Source organism: Dromiciops gliroides, chromosome 1, assembly GCF_019393635.1.
Source record: "Dromiciops gliroides isolate mDroGli1 chromosome 1, mDroGli1.pri, whole genome shotgun sequence".
NCBI lineage: Eukaryota > Metazoa > Chordata > Mammalia > Microbiotheria > Microbiotheriidae > Dromiciops > Dromiciops gliroides.
In genome coordinates this window covers 259,809,047-259,834,669 of record NC_057861.1, presented here as the reverse complement: position 1 = coordinate 259,834,669, position 25,623 = coordinate 259,809,047, and the positions used below count along the sequence as shown (strand labels likewise).

General features: G+C 36.6%; 1 protein-coding gene across 1 annotated transcript in view; it reads left to right on the top strand.

Moving 5' to 3' along the window:
* The first annotated feature begins 353 nt into the window (after nt 1-353).
* Nucleotides 354-25,623, top strand: part of PXDNL (peroxidasin like) — a 574,279-nt gene continuing 549,009 nt past the window's right edge. The window contains exon 1 of the mRNA XM_043975169.1: nt 354-517. Coding sequence (XP_043831104.1) covers nt 354-517 — 164 coding nt within the window. The remainder of the gene's footprint in view (nt 518-25,623) is intronic.

Genomic DNA, 25,623 nt, shown 5'->3' with positions numbered 1-25,623 from the left:
CTGCATTGATCCTATAAAATTTTAATCAAGCTGAACTTCAAAAGAAAAGCTAGGAGCAATGAGGATGGGTCCCACATAAATGTACGATGGAATGCACCTTTGAAAAAGTTAATGTTTACATGAGTCTGTCTAAAAGACAGATTTGTTGGGAAAAGAGGACTTTTACATTGACAAGACTAATAATCTGCCCTTCTGAGCGCAGTGCTGCCCTGTGCCTGCAGCCTCTGTAATGTGATCTCCCCCCTCGCTGATTGGACAGGAATTGTGCTTTCCTTGAGAGCAGCTCTAAAGCGTGGCTGCTCCAAGCCCCACCAGCCCTCACCGCCTTTGCTGCCGCAGCTGCGAATGGAGTGATGGAGCCCAAACGAGGCTGCTGGACCGCCGGCTTTCTCCTGGCTGTGTGGGTCCTTCCGGCTCTGTCCTGCCCTAGCCGTTGTCTTTGCTTTAAGAGCACCATCCGCTGCATGCACTTGATGCTGGATCACATTCCTAAGGTGCCACAGCAGACCACGGTCCTGTAAGTTTACACAAGCCCTCGCAAACTTGCGCAGTGACAACCCCCTTCTCCTGCCCCAACTCCCACTCCATGGAACCTCTGATGGCTGGGGATAAACGTCATTCTCTTGTTAATTTTTGGTGGGGGCTCGATACCCTCCTTGCTTGTGTATTCCGAGTCTTTTCGCGTCTCTGGACAACTGTGGGAATATGCACTATGAGACTATTAAAAACAACGCATTATATTTGATTCGGATACTTAAATTTGAATTTCTAGAAGTAGCTTTGATTAAAATAACTACAATTCGCCTAGGAAATGCTCCTTCTCCCTCTTCCTCCCCCTCTCTCAAAAAAGAAAAATCAAACTATCTTCACACTCTCTGTACTTTGACTTTTTTTTCGTTCTTCTTTCCCTGCTTCCCCTATATCTTTGGAACTCTAATTGGAGCAGTGTGATTGTCCCATTTGTAGTTCCAGATTATTTTGCCAAATTGAGCTTTGAGATCTTACATTTAAAAGGAAACTTTACAATCATGCAACCCATCCTTCTCTTTTTATAGATGAGCAAAAAAGTCAAGAGAGGTTAAGTCACTAGCTTAGGTCACATAGTTTCGGGCCGGACTGCTACTTCAACCTTAGGTATCATGACTCCTTACTTAATTACCTTTTTCCATTGCATAAATTTAGGACTACTTTCTCCATTAGAAGCACTCCTTCTTCGTTGGAAGAGAGACTAAGGAGTGTTGGAAGAGAGTTCTCAGTTTATTAAAGCCCCTACACTAGAGCTGCTATTAAGTTGAGCATCTACGGATCACCTTTCAAGTTAGCTGACCAAAAAGAAAAAAGGTGGGGGTGGGGGTGGGGGTGGGGGGATTGTCAAAAGAATAAAGGGGTAAGCTTATGCTAACCTAAAAGTTTAAAGTAGTGCTCCTAGAGAAATTCTTTCAGTCATTTCACTCCATCCATTCATCAGTGGACATGAGACTCTTTGGACATTTAAGATCTTTAAGCCTGAAAAATCACTTCTAACAGCTTATTTGGGAGAAAATAGGGTGAGACAAGCAGCTGGGGAGTGGGAGCTCCCTGATAGTCCAAAGAAAAATCTAGGTGTGATAACACAATACAAAGATGTGGTAATTGACCTGCATGTATATATTTTGTAACAACTGTTTATTCTCAACCAGGAACAAAAATAAGATGACCAGGAATACAGATCCTTTGGGAGAATGTCAAGTAAGCAGGGCATAAAAGGAGATTCAAAGTTTTTAACACAAGGTGGTGGTAGATACAGATTTTTATTTCAAATGGAGGTAGCTATTTAACTATTATCAGGTGCCTGAAAATTTAACATTGATAGAACTAGCTGTTAGAATTCAGCATAAATCCATTGTAGGAAAAAAATCATGTTCTTGAAAAGTGCAAAGCTAGTAGGCATAATCATTCAATTAAAATGATTGGATGGAGGGGGGAGCTGGGAAATAGTTTCACCCATTCGTTCATAGTTACTCTTGAGTATTTGATGAATTTCCCAGTAGAGCAAAGAACAACACTGACCAATTTTATCTGAGCCACAATTGTATGGCCTGTTAACTATAAAATTGCTGTTAATAATGCAGTTCATCTCTTGTTTCTTTCCTAGTTTTTAAAGACACAACATCTCTTAGAAAAGACCTTCCCTTACAGACATTTAAATTTTCTGCATTCAAATGTTTGGCATCTGAAGATGAAATCGTTAGCAGGATAATAATTACTTTTTCATTTTAATTGATTTATTTGCAGGTCAATGAGGGTTAAGTGACTTGCCCAGGGTCACACAGCTAGTAAGTATCAAGTGTCTGAGTCTGCATTTGAACTCAGGTCCTCCTGAATCCAGGGCCGGTGCTTTATCCACTGTGCCACCTAGCTGCCCCCAATAATTGCTTTTTTTTTTTTTGGCGGGGCAATGGGGGTTAAGTGACTTGCCCAGGGTCACACAGCTAATAAGTGTTAAGTGTCTGATGCTGGATTTGAACTCAGGTACTCCTGAATCCAGGGCCAGTGCTTTAACCACTGCGCCATCTAGCTGCCCCCCAATAATTACTTTTTAATGACATGAACCCAAAGTGAAGTTTTTGTCAATAATTAGCTATCACACTAGATTTAAAATCAGAGGAATATACTCTACTCCCTATAAATCTGTATGGGAAAATATATTTGAAATTCCTACTGCTATTCACTTTGGATTATGGTGGTTAGTCAAATATTTGTGAAGCACTTAGTTGTGTCTGGCCCTGTGTTAAGGACTGGGGATCCCATTGATAATAATGATGATGATAATTAGCATTTAGACAGTGTTTTAAGAATTAAAAAGCATTTTCCAAATATCTGCACATCAACCCTGGGAAGAAGGTGCTATTATCATTCCCATTTAATAGATAGGGAAATTGAGTAGACACAGGTTAAGTGACTTCTCTAGAGGGCACAGTTAATATGTGTTTGAAGCTGAATTTGAACTTAGGTCTTACCTGATTTGCAGTTCCAGTGCTTTAGCTACTATATTACCTAGCAGCCTGTGAAAGGCAAATACCAGTTCAGAACTCAAATGGGGACAACAAAATGCAAACAGTGTGTGTGCGCATGCGTGTACGCGTGTGTGTATGTACACACATACCCACAGAACAGGTGGAAGATAGTCTAGGAGAGAAAGCACTATACAAAATATAATGCATATTATTTGATTTTTTAAAGTTGCTAAAGCAGACCTTACAAGAGACCCTTTTCCTTTTGTAGAAAATATATCCTAGAGATCCCCGAGAAAAGGGAAATCTAAAAAAACTCTAATGGACCAGGAGTAGGGGGAACAGAGTCCTTACAATCAAATCATAAGGAAAAAGAACTATCCTAGCAGGCACAAGTTATGAATTCTAGGCTTTTTTCCTTCCTTCCTTCCTTCCTTCCTTCCTTCCTTCCTTCCTTCCTTCCTTCCTTCCTTCCTTCCTTCCTTCCTTCCTTCCTTCCTTCCTTCCTTCCTTCCTTCCTTCCTTCCTTCCTTCCTTCCTTCCTTCCTTCCTTCCTTCCTTCCTTCCTTCCTTCCTTCCTACCTCCCCCTGTCCCTGTCCCTTTATCTCCCTCCCTCCCTCTCCCTTACTTGCTTCTTCCTTCTTATTGGCCAAACATCTGTCCTGTATTATGTCAAAGATTCTAAAGGAAAGAGAGAGAGAGAGAGAGAGAGAGAGAGAGAGAGAGAGAGAGAGAGAGAGAGAGAGAGAGAGTCAGTTAGCAATGTACCAGAAGTATTTTCTATTCTGTGATCTCAAGAAATAAAGTAACATTCATTGAAAAGGTAGAAGTATGGAGAGAAGCATGGATGTTGCATTTGCAACTTTGATTTTAAGGTGGCAAATATTAACTCTGAGAAGCTCATGGTTTTCCCTACTGCAACTTTTTCTGAGGAAGAGCTTGCTAATATAGGAATAGGTCATTGCCATTAAGTTGAAAATGAATTGGGAAATTTCAGAAAGTCTTGAGGAACATAGTAATTGTCAATGATTATTTTAAAAAATGAAATCTGTGTTCCTTCTTCTCTATTGCTGCCTTTCAGAAAGTCTAAGGCTTTAAAATCTTAAGACTTTACAACTAGTTATGTTTAACATCTTCCCTCAAATCCATCAGTATGAGAAAATGTACAATCAGGACCTATCTGTCCTCTGTAGAAAAAATTGGCCTGACGGGGATGTGCTTATCCTTCAGAAAGATACTTCAAATTGGCTATATAATATAATGTTAATTGGGGCAGCTAGGTGGCACAGTGGATAGAGCACCGGCCCTGGAGTCAGGAGGACCTGAGTTCAAATCTGGCCTCAGACACTTAACACTTACTGGCTGTGTGACCCTGGGCAAGTCACTTAACCCCAATTGCCTCACTAAAAAAAAAATAATAATATAATGTTAGTGAGAATTTAGGGGACTGAACTATATTTTAAAGAGGTAAGAGACTAATAGGGCTCAAAGAAAAAAAACAGTAGTCATTTTCATTCATTTTATTTCGAGGGCTTTTTGGCATTCTATTACCCATAGAGGTTTGCTCCAAGTAATTGAAAATGAGCTTTTGTCTTTCTGCAAATCCAAAGCCTGTGATTGAAACATGCTGACTGAGTTTAGATAGCTAGGGAAAAATAATATCTTAAAAAAGGATTTAATTAAAAAAAATCTTGTGTGTGGGACATCATGAAGAAAGCTAGTGATACATTTAAGGCCTACATGAATTGGTCTATTCCTAAACCATTTAATTAATGCAGGATGATTATATTGTTATTTAACAATATCATTAAGTCCCATGACAAAACTCATTAATGTGGGGGTTCTCTAAAGGAGGAAAAAAGCATATCTTTATAAGCTAAGACTAAAAGGGTATAGAGTTTCTTCTCAAGGATAGAATTGCTAGGTGATGGAGATAGTGGTAGTATTTTAACTGCAACTAAATAATCAGGGAATCTATTTTCTTACAATATTGTGGCAACAGATAATTTTTTCCCTGATGTATTTCCTCCTTGCTTCGAAAACCTACCTTATACTGAATACAAATAATCTTCTTTTCCCCACCACAGGCACTGTGGAAATTTGCTGTGTTTAAAGTTTAATCATGATTTTAGAATAGGAAAAGAATACAAAACCTCAGAATAAAAATGTCATTTCATGGGAAATAGAACTGATAGTATATCCATTGTTTTTAAGGCAAATACCATCAAACCAACAGAAAAGATTCCATCAGTCAGCATTAAGGATAAAGTTTTAGAAAGTGTGATTTCTTTACTTTGTAGCCTTTAGAGCAGGGTAAGTCTTCAGGAGTTGGAAGCTGCAGATAAAAAAATTTCTGGCAATAAAAATAATTTCTTCTGATCACTAATCAAAAGCAGTACATCACCTGGTTTCTTCAGCTTCTTTTTATTCCAAGGTCATTAAGTGAGTAAGAAATGTGAAAGGATTTTGTATGCATGATGGGGGGGGGGGGCGGGGTGGAGAAGATTCAGGTTTCATTTTAGTGACCAACTTCCACTTATACATTGTTTGATTACATTTGAAAAAAATTTTAAGCTCAGAATGTTTTATTGAGTCAGGATTTCCCCAGAAGTCTTAGATAAGTGTTCATTTACAGGAATAAGTAAGTTGTGTTACTCATTTAAAGACTTTTCCCCTGTGTAGAAAGCTTACTTTGCACTCCAGATAGCGCAAAATCGAATGAAAAAAAATTGGATTGAGCTCAGTAAGGAAAAGACTTGCTCAGTTGATAAAAACTTCAACTTGTTTGAGAATAAAATAGGATTTTTTCAGCATTTTCCAATTTCCATTCCATCTTTAACTTTTTAAAAATTTTCATTCAACCCCCAGAGGTTACTTTGACCTCTTACTTTGACCTCTGAAACAGATTTTTTTTCAAGAGCACTGACACAATGCCTTGGCTCAACATTATTACTGAGGTAACAATGATTACTCATCACTCCTAGGGATTCTTAATCTGTAAAATGAGGAATTGGGACTAGAAGGTCTTTAAGGACCTCCCATCTTTTTATACATATACACACATATATACACACACACGCATATATATATATATATATATATATATATATATATATATATATATATATATATATATACATATATGCACACACACACACACACTTTCTATATAGTGTGGTCCAAATGTCTCCCATCCTAGAATTACTCTTTCTCTCTCCTTATGTGCATATGTATACATGTACATATATGTACAAATACCCATACATGCATGTATTGTATATATGGATAAAAATTATGCTTATTTGAATTGGAGGGGAAGAAGCCTTGATATGTTTATTTCTTAACATACTGTGTGACTGTGGGAAAATGTGAGACCTGAAACAGTGCTATCCTTAGAATTTTCAGAATTCCATACATGTATTTTGATACTTATTTGTGGGGACATGAAATATTAATTAAGCACTTGTAGGCCATGGGAAAGAAATCTGGAGATACCAGTTCCTACTGTGTTATATGCCAGTTTATCAGTGTTTCCTAATGACATTTTGCACTTATACTGCGGATAGGTCCTTAACCTAGCTTGGTAGGTTAGGCCAGAGTGCTAATGAGGACAGGTCATGATTTAATTCCCTTGTGGGCCAGTTATCTTCTCTTTGTTCTGCCTTACTATGGGCTGCCCACAGGCAAAGCTGTCAAATAGGTCAAATTTGTCTCTAGCATTCTTTCTTGCCCTTATCTCCTTCTTTCCTCCTTTTCCTTTCCCAGGTGGTCTCATGATGCTTACAGGCTGCCTAAATCCCCTCTCTACCAGAGCTCCCCATCAAGGGGAACATGTTCAGGGTCTTGTGTCAGTAGAAATAATTGACAAATTAAACTAATCCTTTTCCACTGCGGTAATGGAAAAAAAAAACACACCTTATAGGGTACTTTTACCTTACCATCAGAGGAGTAACTACAGTTTTCTAGGTACCTAGAGTAATCTAGCATAGGAGTGGTTATTGTGATGTTTAAAATAAAAATGTATGTTCTAATCTGCCCCCCCCCAGTTTTGGGGGGAAGCTGGCTAAAGTCACTGATAAATTCAGCAAGAGTTTAGGCTTTTAGGTATTTATTAAAGTGTATTAGAAATTAGTGAAGAGAGAGAGATTGAGAACAGATTCCTTATAGCATGGAAAATCCTAGTTTAGATCTATTTGGTATAGCCAGAGAGGAAAAAAAAAATTCCTTCCTAGCAGCCCATGTGAAGTCCCTCACCATCCCAAAGTCCTGGATGAAAAGGGGGGCCATCCTGTTCTCTGTCTCTCGCCATGCCAGTTCCTCAATGAAAAGAGAGAAAATCCAATGAGCTAAACTCTGATTCCTAGATCTATCTCCCTCCCCAAAAGGGGAGGTCCTTCAAGCTAATTGGTTAAGGGTGGTCTCCTGGTGACATCAGTAGTCCACAGCCTCTGAGAACAATGTGTCACTCAGGGTCAGCCAGGTGTGGTCTCCATCCAGTCACCTTAAGTAGGTACTCAGTCAGTTTCTCAATCTCACCCAATTCAAACAATTCTAAATCAATCTTCAGGTGGGGCCCCTGGGTGTCTGCCAAATCCCATTATTTTATCATATTATTGAGTGGGAGTGAAGAGTAGTGTTCCACTGGCCATTGGGGATGCATTTTGGGGCAAGTAGACACTTTTTGTGGTGACTGACTCAATTCCTGGCCAGTCCTGGTTGGTCCTGACCACACTACATTCTTAACCCTATAGAATTAGCTTCTCATTCATATAGTGTGGTTTATATGGGTGCTTCTAATACTTTGATCTGTGATTCACTCCATTTATTGGTAGAGTTTACATCAAATACTTTCTCATTCTGTGCTGTGCTCCATACTATGCCATAAATCCTCCAGAGAGGATTTGACACCCTTTCATGGACAGGGAATGCAAATTAATACAACTCAGAGGTATATAAAAATTACATGTTAGAGAGGATGTGGAAAATAGGTACACTAATTCACTGTTTGTGCAGTTGTGAACTGATCCAACCATTCTGGAGAACAAATTGAAACTATGCCCAGAGTACTCTAAATCTATGCTTAGCCTTTGATCCAGCAATATTACTACTAGGACTGTACCCCTAAAGAGATCAAAGAAAAAGGACATGGGTCCTATGCTGGATATTCTATGGGTAACAGTTTAGTGCTTAAGCTATTTTTCTGTTGTCATATGATCAAATCATATGATCTCCTTTACAAAAATACATTTTCTGAATAACATCTTTAAGAACATTTCTTACATCACTGTTAGTAATATGTGTTAGCCTGTTTATTTATGTGTACGACACATATCTTTTGCTCTTTGAGTCACCCACAATTTTGATTTTCTGGAGATTGTAGGGTTCCATGATTCATGATCTTATATCATTACCATAAGAATATCAGTGCTAAAATTTTTAAAGGTGAGATTGTGTCACTCTTGGTGGACTTGTGAAGTGATCCAACCATTCTGGAGAGCAATTTGGAACTATGCCCAAAGGGCTATAAAACTGTTTATACCCTTTCATCCAGCAATACCACTGCTAGCTTTGTATCCAAAAGACATCCCCCTTAAAGGAGAAAAAGACCAATTTGTACAAGAAGATTTATAGCAGCTCTTTTTGTGGTAGCTAAGAATCAAAGATATTCCCATCAATTGGGGAATGGCTAACCAAGCCACTGTCTACGATTGTGATGGAATATTATTGTGCTATAAGAAATGACAAACATGACAGTTTTAGAAAGGCTGGAAAGGATTATATAAACTGATGTATAGTGAAGGGAGCAGAACCAAGAGAACATTGTACACAGAGACAGCAATATTGTTTCATGAAGAACTGTGAATGACTTGACTATTCTCAGCAATACAATGATCTTAGACAATCCCAAAGGACCAACAATAAAGCATATTATCCAACTCCAAAGAAAGAACAGATATTGAACACAGACTGAAGCATGCTCTTTTTCACTTTCTTTCATTTTTTTCTTTTATTCAACTTTTCTTGTACAAGCTAAGATGATAATATTTTCCATAATTGTACATATCTGATTTACATAATTGTACCTATATCTGATTGCTTACCACCACAGGGTTATGTTTCATTGAGTTATGTTCAACGTGCTTTGTAATCTTTAGGTTATTAAATGTGTTTCTGTGTTTTACTATTGCAAATATATTATGGCCTAAAAGTTCATTTGTAAATACATTGGGGAGGGTGGCACTTGAAACATTTTTCAATGGAAACAATGTCATAAATGTTGATAAACTTTTCAGGTCAGTCTATCAAAGCCTCTTTAGCCCATAATATAACCAAATAATGGCAATAATAGTACTGGTTTGAGGTCTCCATCTTGGGAACCATATGATACAAGAGAAAAGAGAAAAGTCTTCCCCCTACCCCCCTTCTTTTCTAGTGAAAGTCTGGCCTTATGCAAACTTTTAAGAATAGTAAGATGTCTTTGGAACATTCCCATGTTTCTTTTATTCCCCAGTACCCCCTTTCCCTCAGCACCTCCCTCTCATCCAAGAAGGTCCTTTATTAAATATTTGGTTTATAAACAGATCAAATAATGTTCCCTGAAACATATAGTGATATTATGAAGGTTTTTGCCCTTCCAAACTGCTTTAACATACATTATTTCATTTGATCTTCACAACAACTCTATGAGGAAGATAGTACAACTATTATTATTCCTATTTGATGGAGAAAAAAAAAACCTGAGGCCTGCAGAGGTTATTTTTAAGACCATTCAACAAAGTGTCAGAGCCATGACCTGAACACAAAACATCTGTCTCTAAGTTCAGTGTGTTTTATTATAGCAGTGCGATATGTGCTTTCTCCCTAAAATAAAAATATGATATTAACTTTTAAGTACAACCTTCCTTCCCTTTGCTCAATAACTATAAATAATATACTATATTTTAAAAAAATGACTCACTAGAATTCACTCTCCCAAATGATTAGGAATATAGCTTTTTCTGTTGTTCTTGTCCATAGAAAATCCAGCTTTCACGAAACGTACATGAAATATGGGTTTATTACAAGAGGAATGAACAGGCAGGTGGAAATCAAAGCCTGAGCAAAGGGTTCCCAGTCCTTACAGAAGTTTACATTTTTATAATAGCAGGACAAAGGGAGGAGGGGATATCAGGAAGGGGAGTGACATGTGAGGGGGCTAGTGCAGCAAAGATGGTAAAAAAACCAGGATCATTCCCCACAGGGAGGAGCAAGGTGATAACAAAAGCCACATTCTTTTCCCTTGGGAACTGCTAGGCTATGATGATAGGAGAGTCCAGTTATCTGCAAAGGACCCCAGCAGCACAAGCATTATCCCAGCCTAGCTTAGACTGGCTGGTGCCCAGGTGTCCAGCTTGGGGTAAAACAACAACTTGGGGTGTAATAACAAATTATGTTATCTCAAAGGGAGCTACGTCCTTGGCACATTCAGAGCCTCTTGCATACTCTGGGTCCAGTGCTTCTGGAAAATATGGCAACTCAAGAAGATAGGTTAAGTTGTATTCAGGACAACATTCGGTATAGCACCTAACTCAAAATTATGTGGGTTTGGAAGACATTATATGCTGATAATATGAAAGGGAGTTTTAAATAATGGAAATGGACTTGATAAGGATAAAAATAGTGTCACTGTGTTGTGGGAAAACTTACTAAAACGGAATTTAAAAAAATAAACGCAACAGTAGGGATTCATATCAAGATTAACACACAAACCTTTTGATTGCATCCTGTAATTGGTACCATGATGAATTAGTTTAAAGAGAAAACCATGATAGATAATCAGACCACTTTAGTTTTTATATCAAAGGAGGATTTTTTTTCTTGGTCTGCAGTAAAAGGCAGTATTAAGAACAGTGAGTCAGGAATACAGATTTTTGCTCAAATTGAGAGGGCAAGTAGGAAAATGAAAGAATTAGATCCATTCAAAAATATAATTGGTCACCTAATAAGAAAATGCAGTATACTTCTAGAGATCTCCCCAAGCAAAGGTTTGTTGACTGTGAATGTTATGGTAGAATTTATATATCTTTTAGAAGTGGGACCAATAACCTGTGGGGTCCCCCAAATCTATGATTCTACATGCCAATCACCAAAGTATAATACAATATTTTTTTTTCTGAAATCATTCAAAAAATATGTCCACATTAGCAATGTTAAGAAAAAAAATTTAAAAGAGGAAAAATTTATTTTTAATCTGCACTCAGAGTTCATCAGTTCTCTCTTTGTAAATGGATAGCATTTTTCATTATGAGTCTTTTAGAATTGCCTTGGATCATTGTATTGATCAGAGGAACTAAATCTTTCATAGTTGATTGTTAAAATATTGCTGTTACTGTGCACAATATTCTCATGGTTCTGCTCACTTCATATTGCATCAGCTTATGTAACTCTTCTCTAGTTTTTCTGAAACCACTCCATTTATCATTCTTATAGCACAATAGTATTCCATCACAATCACACCACAACTCCTTTAGCTGTTCTCCAATTGGTGGGCATCTGTGCAGTTTCCAATTCTTTGCCACTACAAAAAGAGCTGCTATAAATATTTTGTTTATATTTGTTTTTTCCTTTTTTCTTGATCTCTTTGGGAGTATAGATTTAGTAACAATATTGCTGTTTCAAGGGTATGCCCAGGTTTATAGCCTTTGGGCATAATTTCAAATTGTTCTCCAGAATAGTTGGACCATTTCTCAACTCCATTAGTAGTATGTTACTTGATTCATTAGTGTATCAGTGTACCTACTTTTCCTCATCTCCTCCAGTTTTTGTCTTTTTCCTTTGTTGTCATCTTAGTCAATGTAATGGATATGAGGTAGTACCTTAGAATTGTTTTAACTTGCATTCTCTAATTATTAGTGATTCAAAGTATTTTTCATATGATTGTTGATAGCTTTGATTTCTTCTAAAAACTGCCTGTTCATATCTTTGACCATTTATCAATTGAGAGAATGATTTTTATTTTGATAAATTTTGCTCAGTTCCCTATATATTTGAGAAAGGAGGCTTTTACCAGAAAAAAAAAAACCTTGCTATAATTTTTTCACCCAGTTTACTCCTTTCCTTCTAATTTTGACTACATTGGTTTTGTTTGTGCAAAACCTTTGAAATTTAATGTAATCAAAATTATTTATTATGCCATTTGCAAACCACTCTATCTCTTGTTAGCCATAAACTCTTATCTTTATATCTGACAGATAATTATTTCCATGCTCCCCTAATTTACTTATGATATCACCCATTATGTGTAAATCACGCATCCATTTTTGGCTTATCTTGGTATAAGTTGTTGGTTTATGTATGGTTTATGTAAGACTATCTTCCCAACAGTCTTTATCGGATTATAAGTTCTTGCCCCGGTAACTTAGATCTTTGGATTTATCAAACACTAGGTTACTGGGTTCATTTCCTTCTGTATATTGTGTATCTACTCCATTCCAACTCTATTTCTTATCCAGTACCAACCCTTTTTGATGATTATTACTTAGTATAATTTGAGATGATACCCTTTTGTCTTAATATTGCTTCTAGTAGTCAATTCCTCCTTTGCTTTTAGGGGTTAGGGAGTATAAGAAAATATATCTATACATGACCTCCCAGAGTCATCAGTCAAGTCATTTTTGAGCATGCATTGTTTTGGGAGGTTCTGTGAAGATTGCATTTCCTCTATGGAGAAAACAAACTGATTAAACTAAGTTACAAATGACCAATAGCCCTTAACCTTACTGGAGGTATAGTCAACATTCCTGGTTTAACTTTTGGGACTTCAAGCATTCTCATTATTTTGGTAGTTATGATTTTATTTATGATTTATGTTTTATTTATGATTTTATTAAACTCATTTTCACTTTCCTGTTGGCAACTCCACACATTCATAGCTATGATAAAATTAATGAGAAGCTCCATGTGTTTAAGGTTGTGAAGCAGAAGGCATCCAACTGTGGCTTTACTGGTCTTATTCACCCTACTGTTGTAGAGTTCAGAGTTCCTGGGGCATTTGTTGCATATTTTCATCATTTGCTGATCCCATTATCTATCATTGCTTCAAGGTTAAATGTCAACTCAACCTCTGCTATGCTTCCTTACTCCAAGACCATTAAGGATCTCAAATGGCACATGAAGCAGATATAGTGGAACGATTATTTCAAGTTGGTGCATCCTTCACTATCTCCAATACCATTGACCAGCTGTGAAGGAGTGTCTGAAGTGATGTCAAGACCTTGTTAGTCTTGGTGTTGTCTGACAGCAGTAATGAAAGTCCCAGCAACCTCTTTCTTGTTTTTCAGAGGGCAGCATTTGCAGGAGTTACTTTACTATACAGTACAGTGCTCTCACATTGTCATCTGACATAGTGGAATGTAATAGTAAGGTTAAAAATGTTTTAGTTTTGTAAATTTTATTTGCTGTATAGCATTTATGGTACTGAAGAATTTGGGTGTTATGAAAAGTGAATATTGTATGAAATAAATTTTTAAAAATTGAGATGTTAGTACAAAAGGTCACAGCATTCTAAGGAATTAGTAGCAAGAAAAATGTTTTTCATGTTACAAATTTTAGTTTGTGTACTGCATTTTATGGGTTATTTCATAGTTACTGTGTTAGGAGAAGTGAATATTATCAGAATTAATGTTTTTTATAAAGAATTATATGCTGAAAAGTATATTTTCATCAATCTCTAGTGAAAGATTACAATTTTTGTTGCTTGTAGGAACCTAACCTCTATTTCCCATAGGTTCAATATATCAGCATTCATATTTTTTTACTTTCATGGCATTTTCTAGGAATGTATATTACTTCCCAGGAAAGCTGAGGATTGTCTGTATTCACATATTTCAACAAAGGGATGCATATTAATTCAAATCATTTTCAATTGGGAGACTTTCAGGGTTTCCCTGTTTATGTTCATATGATACACAGGGTATGCGATTATTTGTTTGAACATAGGCTATGCTTTTCCTCAAATTGAAAAATCTGAATGTAGTCTAAAATTTGCATTACATTTTAGGTTGCACATGTATATAGTTTTCCTTTCAAAATAGGGTGTTGATAAAACAAACAAACAACAAAGGTCCCTGAGAACCAATAATGAAGAATGCTTTTTCCTCATAGCAGAGCTAGGGAACTACTAGGGCAGAATGATGTTTACATCGTCAGATGTCATCAATGTATGAGATGTTTGTGTTTAACTGTTTTTCTTTTTTTAAAAATGCTTTTCTTTATTACCTAGGAGGGTTCAGATGGGCATAGATAAGTCTCCCGCCCCTTACCAAGTGGCTGTGATATGGAAAGAACTGCCAAGTCAACAAACATTTGTTAAGTACCTACTACATGCCAGACATTATGCTAAACACTGAGGATACAAAAAGAAGGCAACCCCCCAAAAAACCAAAACCCCAAACAGAACAAAAAACCTCACCTTTAACAAACAACCACCCCACCCCAACAAAAATAAATACCTGCTCTCAAGGAGCTCACAGTCTAATGAATGGGGTGGGGGGGATAGACAACATGAAGGTAGTAAGATTAAAGAGGACTGGGAAAGGCTTTTTGAAGAAGGTGAAACTTTAGATGAGAATTGAAGGAAGATAAGAAAGGTGGGAGGTAGAGAAGGGGAAGGAGATCACCAATAAAAGGCATCAATAAAATAGATAGATGTATACATCTATCTATTTTAAAGAGGGGTGTGGCCTATAGTACCATTAAAGCAATATTTTCAAATGGGGGCAACATAATTACATCAGTGCCCTTAGATCCATTTTCCTTAAAGGTTGTCCCTGCTTTTCATAGATATTTTTCTCTCCCTCTAATCTTACAGATCCTTTAAAACAGGAGTTCTTAACCTGTGGTAAGATATCAGAGCCATCAGGAGATTTATGAATTTGAATGGAAAAAATACACCTTTATTTTCATTAACCCCTAATTGAAATTTAGCATTCCTTCAGCTATTTAAAAACACTATTTCAAGTTCCTTGCTATCACAAAAAGAGTTGCTACAATATTTTGGTACATATAGGTCATTTTACTTTTTCTTTGATCTCCTTGAGTATAGACCTAGTGGTTGTCCATGACTAGAGGATCCTAGTCATAGAGTAACATGTACCCCAAACTTTAGGATTTCACAGTTTCAGAGACCAGTTAGGGTTTTGGGACCTAAGATTCTAAAAGTTCACCTAAAAGGGCAGAGGGGCTCTCAAGAATGAAATTCTTCCTAGTAGAAAGAAAAAGAATGTCTCAGGAAGCCATTTTGATTGTAGGAGTTCAATGAGGAATTCAGATTTTAAAATATTATGGAAGTGAGGGGGCAGGCAATTGAGGGTGAATGCAAAAGAGTAACATGGTACATTTTTAGAAGAATAGTTTCAGGAAGGCTAAAATCGGCATGAACTACAACTTTTTAATAAATGCCAAAGTGAAAAAGAGTGCTCTTTGTTGTTGGGGTTTGTCTGTGTGTATGCGTGTGTGTGTGTGTGTGTGTGTGTGTGCTTGTTGTTTTTTAAATTTTCTTTGGGTCAAGAGATCAAAGAAAGGATTTAAGTAAATTGGAAGATGATGTACTACAGAAACAGTGAAACTCCTTAACTTTTCCTTTTTTTTTTTTTAAATCAAAGAACGATTAGCTACCAGATGAACTCTGTCCTAGGGAACTGAAAAGATTTGAGGATATGATTGGTAAAATACTGTAGGTGACTGAAAAAAATGTGGAGAATGGAAAACCTAAGAAGGTACATTTTAAAATGAAAGGTTGATAGTTTTCTGCTTAAGAAAATTTAGACTGTATTACTTAAAGGCTAGTTTTACATTATTCTAAACCACACTTTGTATGTAGTGAAGCTACTTCTGAGTTAGCATTTTTTCCCATCTCTATCTCACAGCCACCTGCATAGGATAGTTCTCTAATCTTGGACTGATATTTCTGATTTACTCCACCCTCTGAGGGAAAGGCCAGTTTCTGCCTTTTGGCCAGCCACATTTTGGCCACCCCTAAGAGAAGTTTAGGTAAAAGCTGTTGCAACATTGGGAATTTTCTTCAAAAATGCTCCAGGTCAGCCAAAAAATGGTCACTAAGTGTTGTTATAACTCAAACCAGATGGAAATCCATGAAGGCTTTACACAGTAACTACTTCCTGACAATAGAGTAAATTATTATGAATTTGACAAAATTCTGTATTTGTTATAGATCATAATAAGAGTTCCCAGTTAAGGTAAAAGATTAAAGTCTTAAGTAGCATTTTCCAAATTGTCACCTGTTTTCTCAGTTTTGGGTGTTTTATACTTTACAATTAGCCACCTTGACAGTTGTAACCATTTTTTTTTCTTTTAAGAACATTCTCCATGAGACAAACCAACCTACCACAACAACGAAAGAATTCTTGGGCAAAAAAGATGAAGCAAATGCTTTTTCTGGGTGGGTCTAAACTGCTCTAACATTTGCCATGTTTTAAACTCTTATTCAATCACAGATGACCAGAAACCCAGGTAATGGACACTTAAAAAGGAGTCTATTAGTTGTAAAAAGGAAGGTGAGCAGGGTTTTGTCCCAGAGTGCAATTGTTGAGGTTTCTTAAAGCACTTCCCTTACTAGATGTTTTGATCACATTTCCTGTAATGGAATGTAAACTCCTGAAGAGAAATGAAGTTTTATTTGTTGTTGTTGTTGTTATTATTATTATTATTATTTTAATTTGTAACCTTGGTGTCTAGCTCAAATTGTGGCACATAGTAGATGTCTGATAAATGTTTACTGAATGATTTTTAATACTAGTAACTAAGAGTGGAAGTGATTTTTATGGTTTAATCTCATATCTTTTGATTTCAAACTCACTTATTGTCTCCATTAATTTTTTAGTTTAGGCAAATGAATTTTCTAGACACTGTAACAAGTCATCTGTAAATAATGATATTTCAATCTCCTCATCATTTCCATTGCTAGTTCCTCTACTATCTTTCCCCTGGATTATGGATAATTGCTAGAAATTCCAGTACTATGTCAAATAAAAGCAATGAGACGAGGCATCTTTTTTTGTTTTTGTGTAAACACAATGTTTCTTTGTAGTCTATTATGTTGTCTCTTGTCTTAAATTAGAGAGATACTTTTTATTGTGTTAAAAAAAACCTCTGCTAAACCATATTTAGTTTAGGGTTCTTAATTTTTTTTAATGTCATGGACATCTTTGATACCCTGTATAAAATAAATAGGATCAGGGGCAGTTAGGTGCTGCAGTGGATAAAGCACCGGCCCTGGATTCAGGAGAACCTGAGTTCAAATGTGGCCTCAGACACTTGACACTTACTAGCTGTTTGACCCTGGGCAAGTCACTTAACCCTCATTGCCCTGCAAAAAAAAAGGGATCAGAAGAGTAACCAATTTTATTGAAATAGTTACTATACACACACACATATATATACACATATGTTTACAGACTCCAAATTAAGAACCTCTGTTCTAAACCTTTTATTATTTTTACTATTTTGTCAGTAATACATATTACTTTTTGTGTATTACATTTTATGAAAGCTTTTTCCTGCATTTGCTAACTATATGATTTTCTTTTTAATTTTCTTTTGGTTTATTGTTTTACTATGTTCATAGTCCTTTTAAATAGCCAGCTGGCCATATTTATGTGTTATAAACTCTTGTATGGGCACGATGAATAATTTTGAATAATTTTCTTGCTGTATATTTCTATTATATTGGCTGATATTTTATATTATATTATTTAATATATATTTATCCATAATCTATAATTTTCCTTTCTAATATTATTTTTACTTGTTTTAAAGCAGTACCAAATATGTCCCATAAAAGGTATTGGGTTATATTCTTTCTGTGTATTTATGAATAATCTTTGTCAAGAGGAATTATTTGTTCTTGGAAAATTTGAAAGAATTTTTCTATGAAAAGGAAGATTAACTCTTTAGACATGATAAATTATTTCTCAGGATTTTGAGGTTTGCAGGTACTATAAGAGAATGTTTTCTTTGCTCCAAAGAATATATACGTGTGTTTAGGGGATGAGTTTAAGTTATCTAAGAATCACTTTATTAGAGAAGAGCAAATGTCTTATTTTTGAAAAATGTGAGAAAATAATCTATAAGCTATAAGTTAGTAAGCTTGACTTTGATTTCTGGAATGGATAATTAAAAGAGATGCTAGATGCACATCTATAAAGGGAATCAGTGATTTCAAAGAACAAGAACAGATCATGGAAGAATAAAAATACTTCCTATTTCAACAGGATGACTAAAGTAGTACATGAGAGGATGCTGTGAATATAGTTTACCCAGCTTTTTGCAGCACTTTTGAAAATGTGTTTCATACTATTCTTATGGGGAGGATGGAGAAATATGAGCTAGATGATAATGAAATTAGATGAATTCAGATTTATGTTTTAATGTCCATGTGGTAGGTGGTCTCCAGTGGAGTGCTTCAGAGATCTGACCTTGGCCCTGTGCTAAATAGCATCTTTATCAATGACTTGTATAAGGCTCCTCAAATTGGGAGCTGACACAGAGATGAGAGATGTAGCTAGCACAGTGCATGGCAGTGTCAGGATCCTAGAAGATTTTAATAGAGTCTTGGATTGAATCAAATCAAATAAAATTCACTAAGCATAAGAATCAAGTCTCACTCTTTGGTACAAAAAAAATAAATTTAACAAATATAAGAAGGGGTAGGCATAGCTAGGCAGTAGTTGTCCTGAAAAGATCGGGGGATGTCAGTGGACTGCAACATCAGTATGTGAGTCAGTAATGTGATGTAGCCAATAAAATCTTAGACCATGGGCTGTATTAAGAAAGTCATAACTTCAGGAATAGGATGGCAACAGTACCACTGTACTCAGTCCTTGTCAAACCACTTCTAGAGTCTTATTCCATTCTGGGTGCCATAGTTTAAGAAGGACATTGATAAACTAGAGAGTGCAAAGGAGAACCATCAGAATAGTGAAGAGTCATAGTCACATAAAGACTGTCTGAAAGTACTGTGAATGTGGATAAAAGCACCAGTCCTGGATTCAGGAGCAACTGAGTTCAAATCTGGACTCAGACACTTGACACTAGCTGTGTGAACCTGAGCAAGTCACTTAACCCTTATTGCCCCCCCCCCCCAAAAGAAGTACTTTGAATGAAGGCTGAAGAAGAGAAGATTCAGGGGCAACAAGATAGTTAGCTGTCTTTAAACATCTGAGAATCTCTTATATGGGAGGAGAAATTAAACTGGTTTTGTTGGGCCTTAGAATACCAGACCAAAATCAGTGAGTCGCAAAGTTAAAGTTGCAAAGAGGCCAATTCAGACTTATTGTAAGGAAAAACCTCCTAAATATTTAAAGCAAAAAAGTGGCCTTGAATGCCTAGTGAGGTGATGAGGTCCCTGTCTTTGGAGGTCTTCAAGTAGAGGCTGGATGACAACTTGTTATAGTTCTATGAGTGGGGATTCTTTTCATGTTTAGGTTAGACCAAATTATTGCTGAACTTCCAGTTTTTAAATTCTGTGATTCTACAAAAATTCTTCAGTACCTAGGGATGATTATAACTAGTTGTAAGTAGCCACAAGAGCCTAGTTGATGGAAGACTTTAGCCAACATTATCTGAATTTGTTCCCTTTGAATATTCCATTTCTGGCATCCTTACTGCTACAATAGATTGTGCATCAGACCTGCCTGTATGCAGGCCTGAAGTGGATAGATGAGGGGACTGAGAACAGATGGAACAAAAGATAAAGTAAGAAAAGGTTGGGATTTAGTGTGAGCCCTTAACTAGGAAAAAGGCTTTTTAAAATCGAATTTTAACTAGATAGGAATTCAGGGTAAATCTTGAATGATGATTAGTTCTTTTGTGTTTGTGTGTTTTTCCCTCTGGGTTGGATATGTTTTTTCCCCCCTGCGTGGATGGCCACACCTTTTCCCCATGGATCATCATTTCACTGACACAATACAGTGGTTTGTTTGATGAAAGCCAGAAAGTGACTGGTGTGGAATTATGGTATTTCTTTTTCATTTATTCTGTAACTGATGGATAGAAGTTGTTTTAGCCACTCAGGAAAAATGTACAAAGAGATTTCTTTTTCATGTGTTTTTTTCCCCCTTTTTATGATGACATCTAAATCTATCCCCAAAGAATCTTTATCAAATCCCATATTTTGGTATACTGAAAGAGCTTAGAAAGAAACATTTTTTATTTTCTCCATTTACTTTCTTCAGCTTGTCTTGCATTTTAAAAATGAGGATAAAGTTTTTTTCCCCCAAGATTGATTTTTGAAATAAGTTATACAAATAATTGAATTAAAAAAAAATCTGTTACTGATTTGTGAGAACAGTAACTTATTTGTAGAGTATAATTACATTAGGCTGAAGTGGAAAGGGCCTTTAGAAATGCCATAGCTATAGAAAACCTTTGGTTTTACTAGTTAGGAAATCATGCCTATGGAAGTTAGAGAATTTGCAATTGATTAGGGGCAGCTAGGTGACACAGTGGATAGAGCACCGGCCCTGGATTAAGGAGGACCTGAGTTCAAATCCATCCTCAGACACTTGACACTTGCTAGCTGTGTGACCCTGGGAAAGTCACTTAACTCTCCTTGCCCTGCAAAAAAAATAAAATCGATTAACATGTATTTATTAAGCTCCTCTTATGTGCTGGGGTTATAAAGATAAAATTGAAACAGTCGTCCCTCTTGAAGACTTTACATCTTATAAAGGAAGGCAATTTTTGTGCATAACATGAGTAATATGTGCGTATACAGAACAAATAACAAATAAATAAGTTATTTGAGGGAAGGAGGAATCAGGGAAGGCTTCATCTAGAAATTCATGTATTTGGGTTGAGTCTTGAAGGAAATGAGTGGCAGAGGTGAGGTGGCAGAGCATTCCAAGCATGGGCGGAGGCAGCTGATGTGAAGGAACAGAAAAGAGAGGAATGTCATTTGTGAGGAAGAGCAGAAAGGCTAATTTGGCTGAACTGAGAGAAGGGTGACCCAGGTTTTGGTGTGGATTGTGACATTTAATATTCCTACATTACTATTAATATATGAATACCTATGATGTTATTATTTCTTTTAGCCTATTGCAAAGTAATTGTCTATGTTTAAGATCTCAAAGTGAGTAAATTGATGCACATTGCTGGGGACTAGAGAGTATATTTCTCCCACTTAGGTTTATCCCCTAGACCCTGAAAGAATTGAATTTAACTGCAAGGGGAACTAAGGTATAATTAAATGAGTATTGTTTTTCTAGTGTGGCAGAAACATAATCATGATTCAGCTTGCATGAACTCGAGAAATAACTACTTCATTAAATCATGTGTGTGTGATAAATCATATCTGTTTAAAAAAAAAAACGTGCAACTTCATCTCCCCCAAAATCAAACTGGCACATATTTTAAACATTGCTGATACTTCCCAAAGGAATGTGTATGTATTTTTCCTCTTGAAATTTACCTTCCTCATACAATTAAACTGACACTCCCTCGACCCTCCAAAAACTATCTTTGTGTTCAATAATTAATCTCATTCTTCAAATTTTTCTTGAATTTAAAAACACTAATAAAACTGCTTCGTGAAACTTCTGTTGTTTTAGGAACTGATAGAAAAAAATGATAACCTGAAACAATGAACAAACACGTGGATGCATGTTCAAGCTAAGGTGATGTTTGAGCAGAGCTTCATATGGTCATAGATCCAGATCTGAAGGGGACCTCAGAGACCTAAGAGTCTTGCAAATGAGATTCTATAAGGGCTTTGATCCAGAATGCCAGATTTAGAGAATAATGACAGTACTTGCAAATCCCTATTGTTGAACATTTAGGTGCCTGTGTTTCTATTTCATATGTCACATGTCTGAAGTGTAGGTAGGTTACATTTCACCCCTCTCCCAGTATTCTTCAGTACCCTCAAGGGGATTGGGGGTTGTCTAGGCTGTCTGCTAATGGCTCCAGCCTCCACTGATGTTTCATCACTTGTAGGGGTTGATCCTCTTGTATCTTAGTTCCGTGTAGCCACTAACAATTGAAATCACTTTCACAAAGGAATATTCATTTAAAAAGCACAAAAATAAAAATTTATTTCCAACAGGTGATTTTTAATTCCTCTCCCCCTCTGCCCCACTTCAGTCTACAAGGGGTAGAAGAGATTATGTTCTTAGTCCCGGTACCAAGTTTTGCTGAGTTGGCTGGCTGCACTGTCTTGCCTATGATCCTGGCTACAAAGTTGCCATGACTTCCATTCTCAGTCCTGTGGATATCACACCTCTGCATTTGAAACTGAGAAGGACTAATAATATAGATCAGTAACAAACCTCCACTTCCTGCCCTCCACCCTCTAACCCCCATTTCTCAGAGCTGGAGTAAAAGAGGGAACAGTGGAGGGAAGTCTTTCCCTTCTCACCAGTTCAGTTCATGGCACCCATGCTATGAGTGAACTGTGATCTTCACCTTCTGGACACAGCAGATAAAAGTGGTCAAAAAGAGTACCAGAAAGAAAGAAACTGCCCCGTTCTTTTTTTTTTTTTTTTAGGCATTGGGGGTTGTGACTTGCCCAGGGTCACAAAGCTGAAATCTTATTTGAACTCAGGTCCTCTTGATTCTAGAGTTGGTGTTCTATACACTGTATCACCTAGCTGTCCTGAAACTGCCTCTTTCATGCCAATGTTTAAGATATAGGTAACCAATCAAAGGAAACTAACCTCTCCCACGTGGTTAGGGATGCATAAGCCTACATTTCAAGTAATCTGGACATACCCCAATGGCCCCTCGAGGATGCCTTCATATTAGTGAATTATTCATTCCCAGTAAACCCTGGGTTACATACACAACTCTATTATGAGAGACAATGTGTATGATAGCATATATGAAGACAAATGTATGGTGTTGAACTGAAATTGTAGACTTTAATTTTTACAAATATTGTGTTCAGAAAAATAGGAGAGAATTAGGAGAATGAAATTGAAAATGAAATCAATAAAAAGAGCAAACCTTAAATGTAATTAAAGAACCCATGGTATTTTTCTGTTTAAACACTTTTCCTATCTAAATAGATCACTACCCTTCTACCTCGTGGTAGACAGTTTAATGAGCTGTTGTGACCAAATTCCAACCCACTGCCCAAAAAACACCCCTACCCCAAACTAGCTATTTCATCACCTAGTAGTTTACCTTTTGGTAATGAGCCTTTCCAAATATAACTGAGATAATAATAATAATAATGATAGTAATGATAATAATGATAATAATAATAATAATAATAGCAGCTAACTTTTATGTAGCACTTACAATATGTTGGGCACTATGCTAAGTGCTTTGCAAATATTTTCTCATTTGATCTTCATAACAACCCTGGGAAGCAAGTGCTATTATTATTCCCACTTTACAGATAAGGAAACTGAGGCAAACAGGTTAAGTGGCTTGCCTGGGGTTACACAGCTAGAGGCCAGATTTGAACTCAGGTACCTCCTTACACAACAGAAACAGTCAATTTCTCAATCTATAGGTAAAGGTTTATAGTATGATTGAACTTTCTAGAGATTGGACCCTGTTGGAATGGCCTTCAAGGACTCAGAACACCTCTCTGGCCACAGTAAGGCATAAAGGACTCTAGTGGAGGCTAACAGATTGGGATGTATTTCTAAAAATCATTTGAATATATCATCTTGCTATGTACTTATTGAGCTGACCCAAAGAAACTTGTTCTAAAACCTTTCTAGCAGTAGTGCTCTTTCTCTTATTTCCAGTAACTCTGCTGTGTTTTACATTAGCCTATTTGGCCTATTTAAGTCAATAGAACAAGCTTTTTAAGAGAAATATTTCCATTTGCCTTAGAAAGCAGAGTGCATGGTCAAACCCAGCAAAGCAGGGCCAAGTTATGTCTGGACAGCTTGCCATCTTTCACAAAAGGAAAGTAAGTAAAAGTGTTGGGATAGTTTAAACATTTTTTTCCTCATACTTTCTTTCCCTCGTCCTCCCTCTTCTCCCAAATCTGCCCTAAATAACCTCTTTCTTTTCTTTTTTTCTTTTTTTCAGGAAATTGGGGTTAAGTGACTTGCCCAGGGTCACACAGCTAGTAAGTGTCAAGTATCTGAGGTCCGATTTGAACTCAGGTCCTCCTGAATCCAGGGCCGGAGCTCTATCCACTGCACCACCTAGCTGCCCCAATAACCTCTTTCTTTTTTTTTTTTGTTTGTTTGTTTTTGTTTTTGTTTTTGGAGGGGCAATGAGGGTTAAGTGACTTGCTCAGTGTCACACAGCTAGTAACTGTCAAGTGTCTGAGGCTGGATTCGAACTCAGGTACTCCTGAATCCAAAGCCAGTGCTTTATCCACTGCGCCACCTAGCTGCCCAATAACCTCTTTCTTTATGGTATTCTTTGACAGTCAGTCCAGGGTTATGAAAAGAACTCTTGACCCAGAGTCCTGAGAGCTGGACTTGAGTCCAGGGTCTGCCACATTAGAGCTCTGTTTCCTCAGTAAAGAGACTGGGCCTCAAATCCCCTATCAAATAGGAATAATACCTGACTTTCAGTGCTGTTATAAGACTCAAAAGTGATCATGTGTACAAAAGTTCTTTGGAAAACAAAACATTATGTACAATGGTATTATATAACCTTGATTCTCTTCTGTAATATAAATATTTAATCTACATATTCAATATTTATAAGATGTTTTGAGTGTCCAGTGAGAGGTTTTGTTGTTTTAGTCATAGGTTAAAAGGCCAAGTTTATGGTCATTCAGTGCCCTTTGTAGAGGTACCAACACGAGACATCCCCTAACAAACAGACTTTTAAGGCTTAGACAAGGTGTCCCAAAAGGCTTAATTCAGTTTTATGCTATTACAACTTATAGTTATTATAGTTAATAGGAAAGATATAGACAATCTTATTTAACCCTATAAGTACAAAATGCTTTTATAGGCATCATGACTGTTTTTAGAGATATCAGGGTCAGGGAGCAAACAAGTTCAAGTACTGACCTATCTGTATTACCAGTCATTGAACATCTCAGTGCACTGTGCAACTCTTAAGAAATGATGAGCTTGATGATCTTAGAAAAATATGGGTAGACTTGCACAAAATAATGAAGAGTGCAATGAGCCGAACCAAGAGAATGCTGAATACAGTAAGAGCAATATTGTTTTAAGAAAAACCACGAGCAAATAAGTCATTTTGACTATTATAAATGTCCAAATTAACTACAAAGAGTATATGAAGGAAGACACTATCTGAATCCAGAGAAGGAATTGATAAATATAAGTATGTATAGAATATTTTACATATATATGTATATATACATACATACCTCCACACACATATTTGTGTCTAATGGCAGCTATCTGTAGGACAGAGGGAGGAGGCAGGGAAGAAAAGGGGACAAAAAGAAAGTTATGTGATAACTTTATTATGTATTTAAAAGGAATAGTAATTTGTATATAACAGATTTGCAGTTTCATGTGCAATCATCTTTTTTAAAAAATTATGCTCTGTTATGGAAATGCTTGTTTTATTCCACAAATACATAATTTTTTTTTTTAAAGAATGTATGTTACAGAGGAGCTGACAGTTTGCAAGAGGCAAAAAAGAAGAGGATCATAAAGGAGCAGGACCACATTGTAAGGG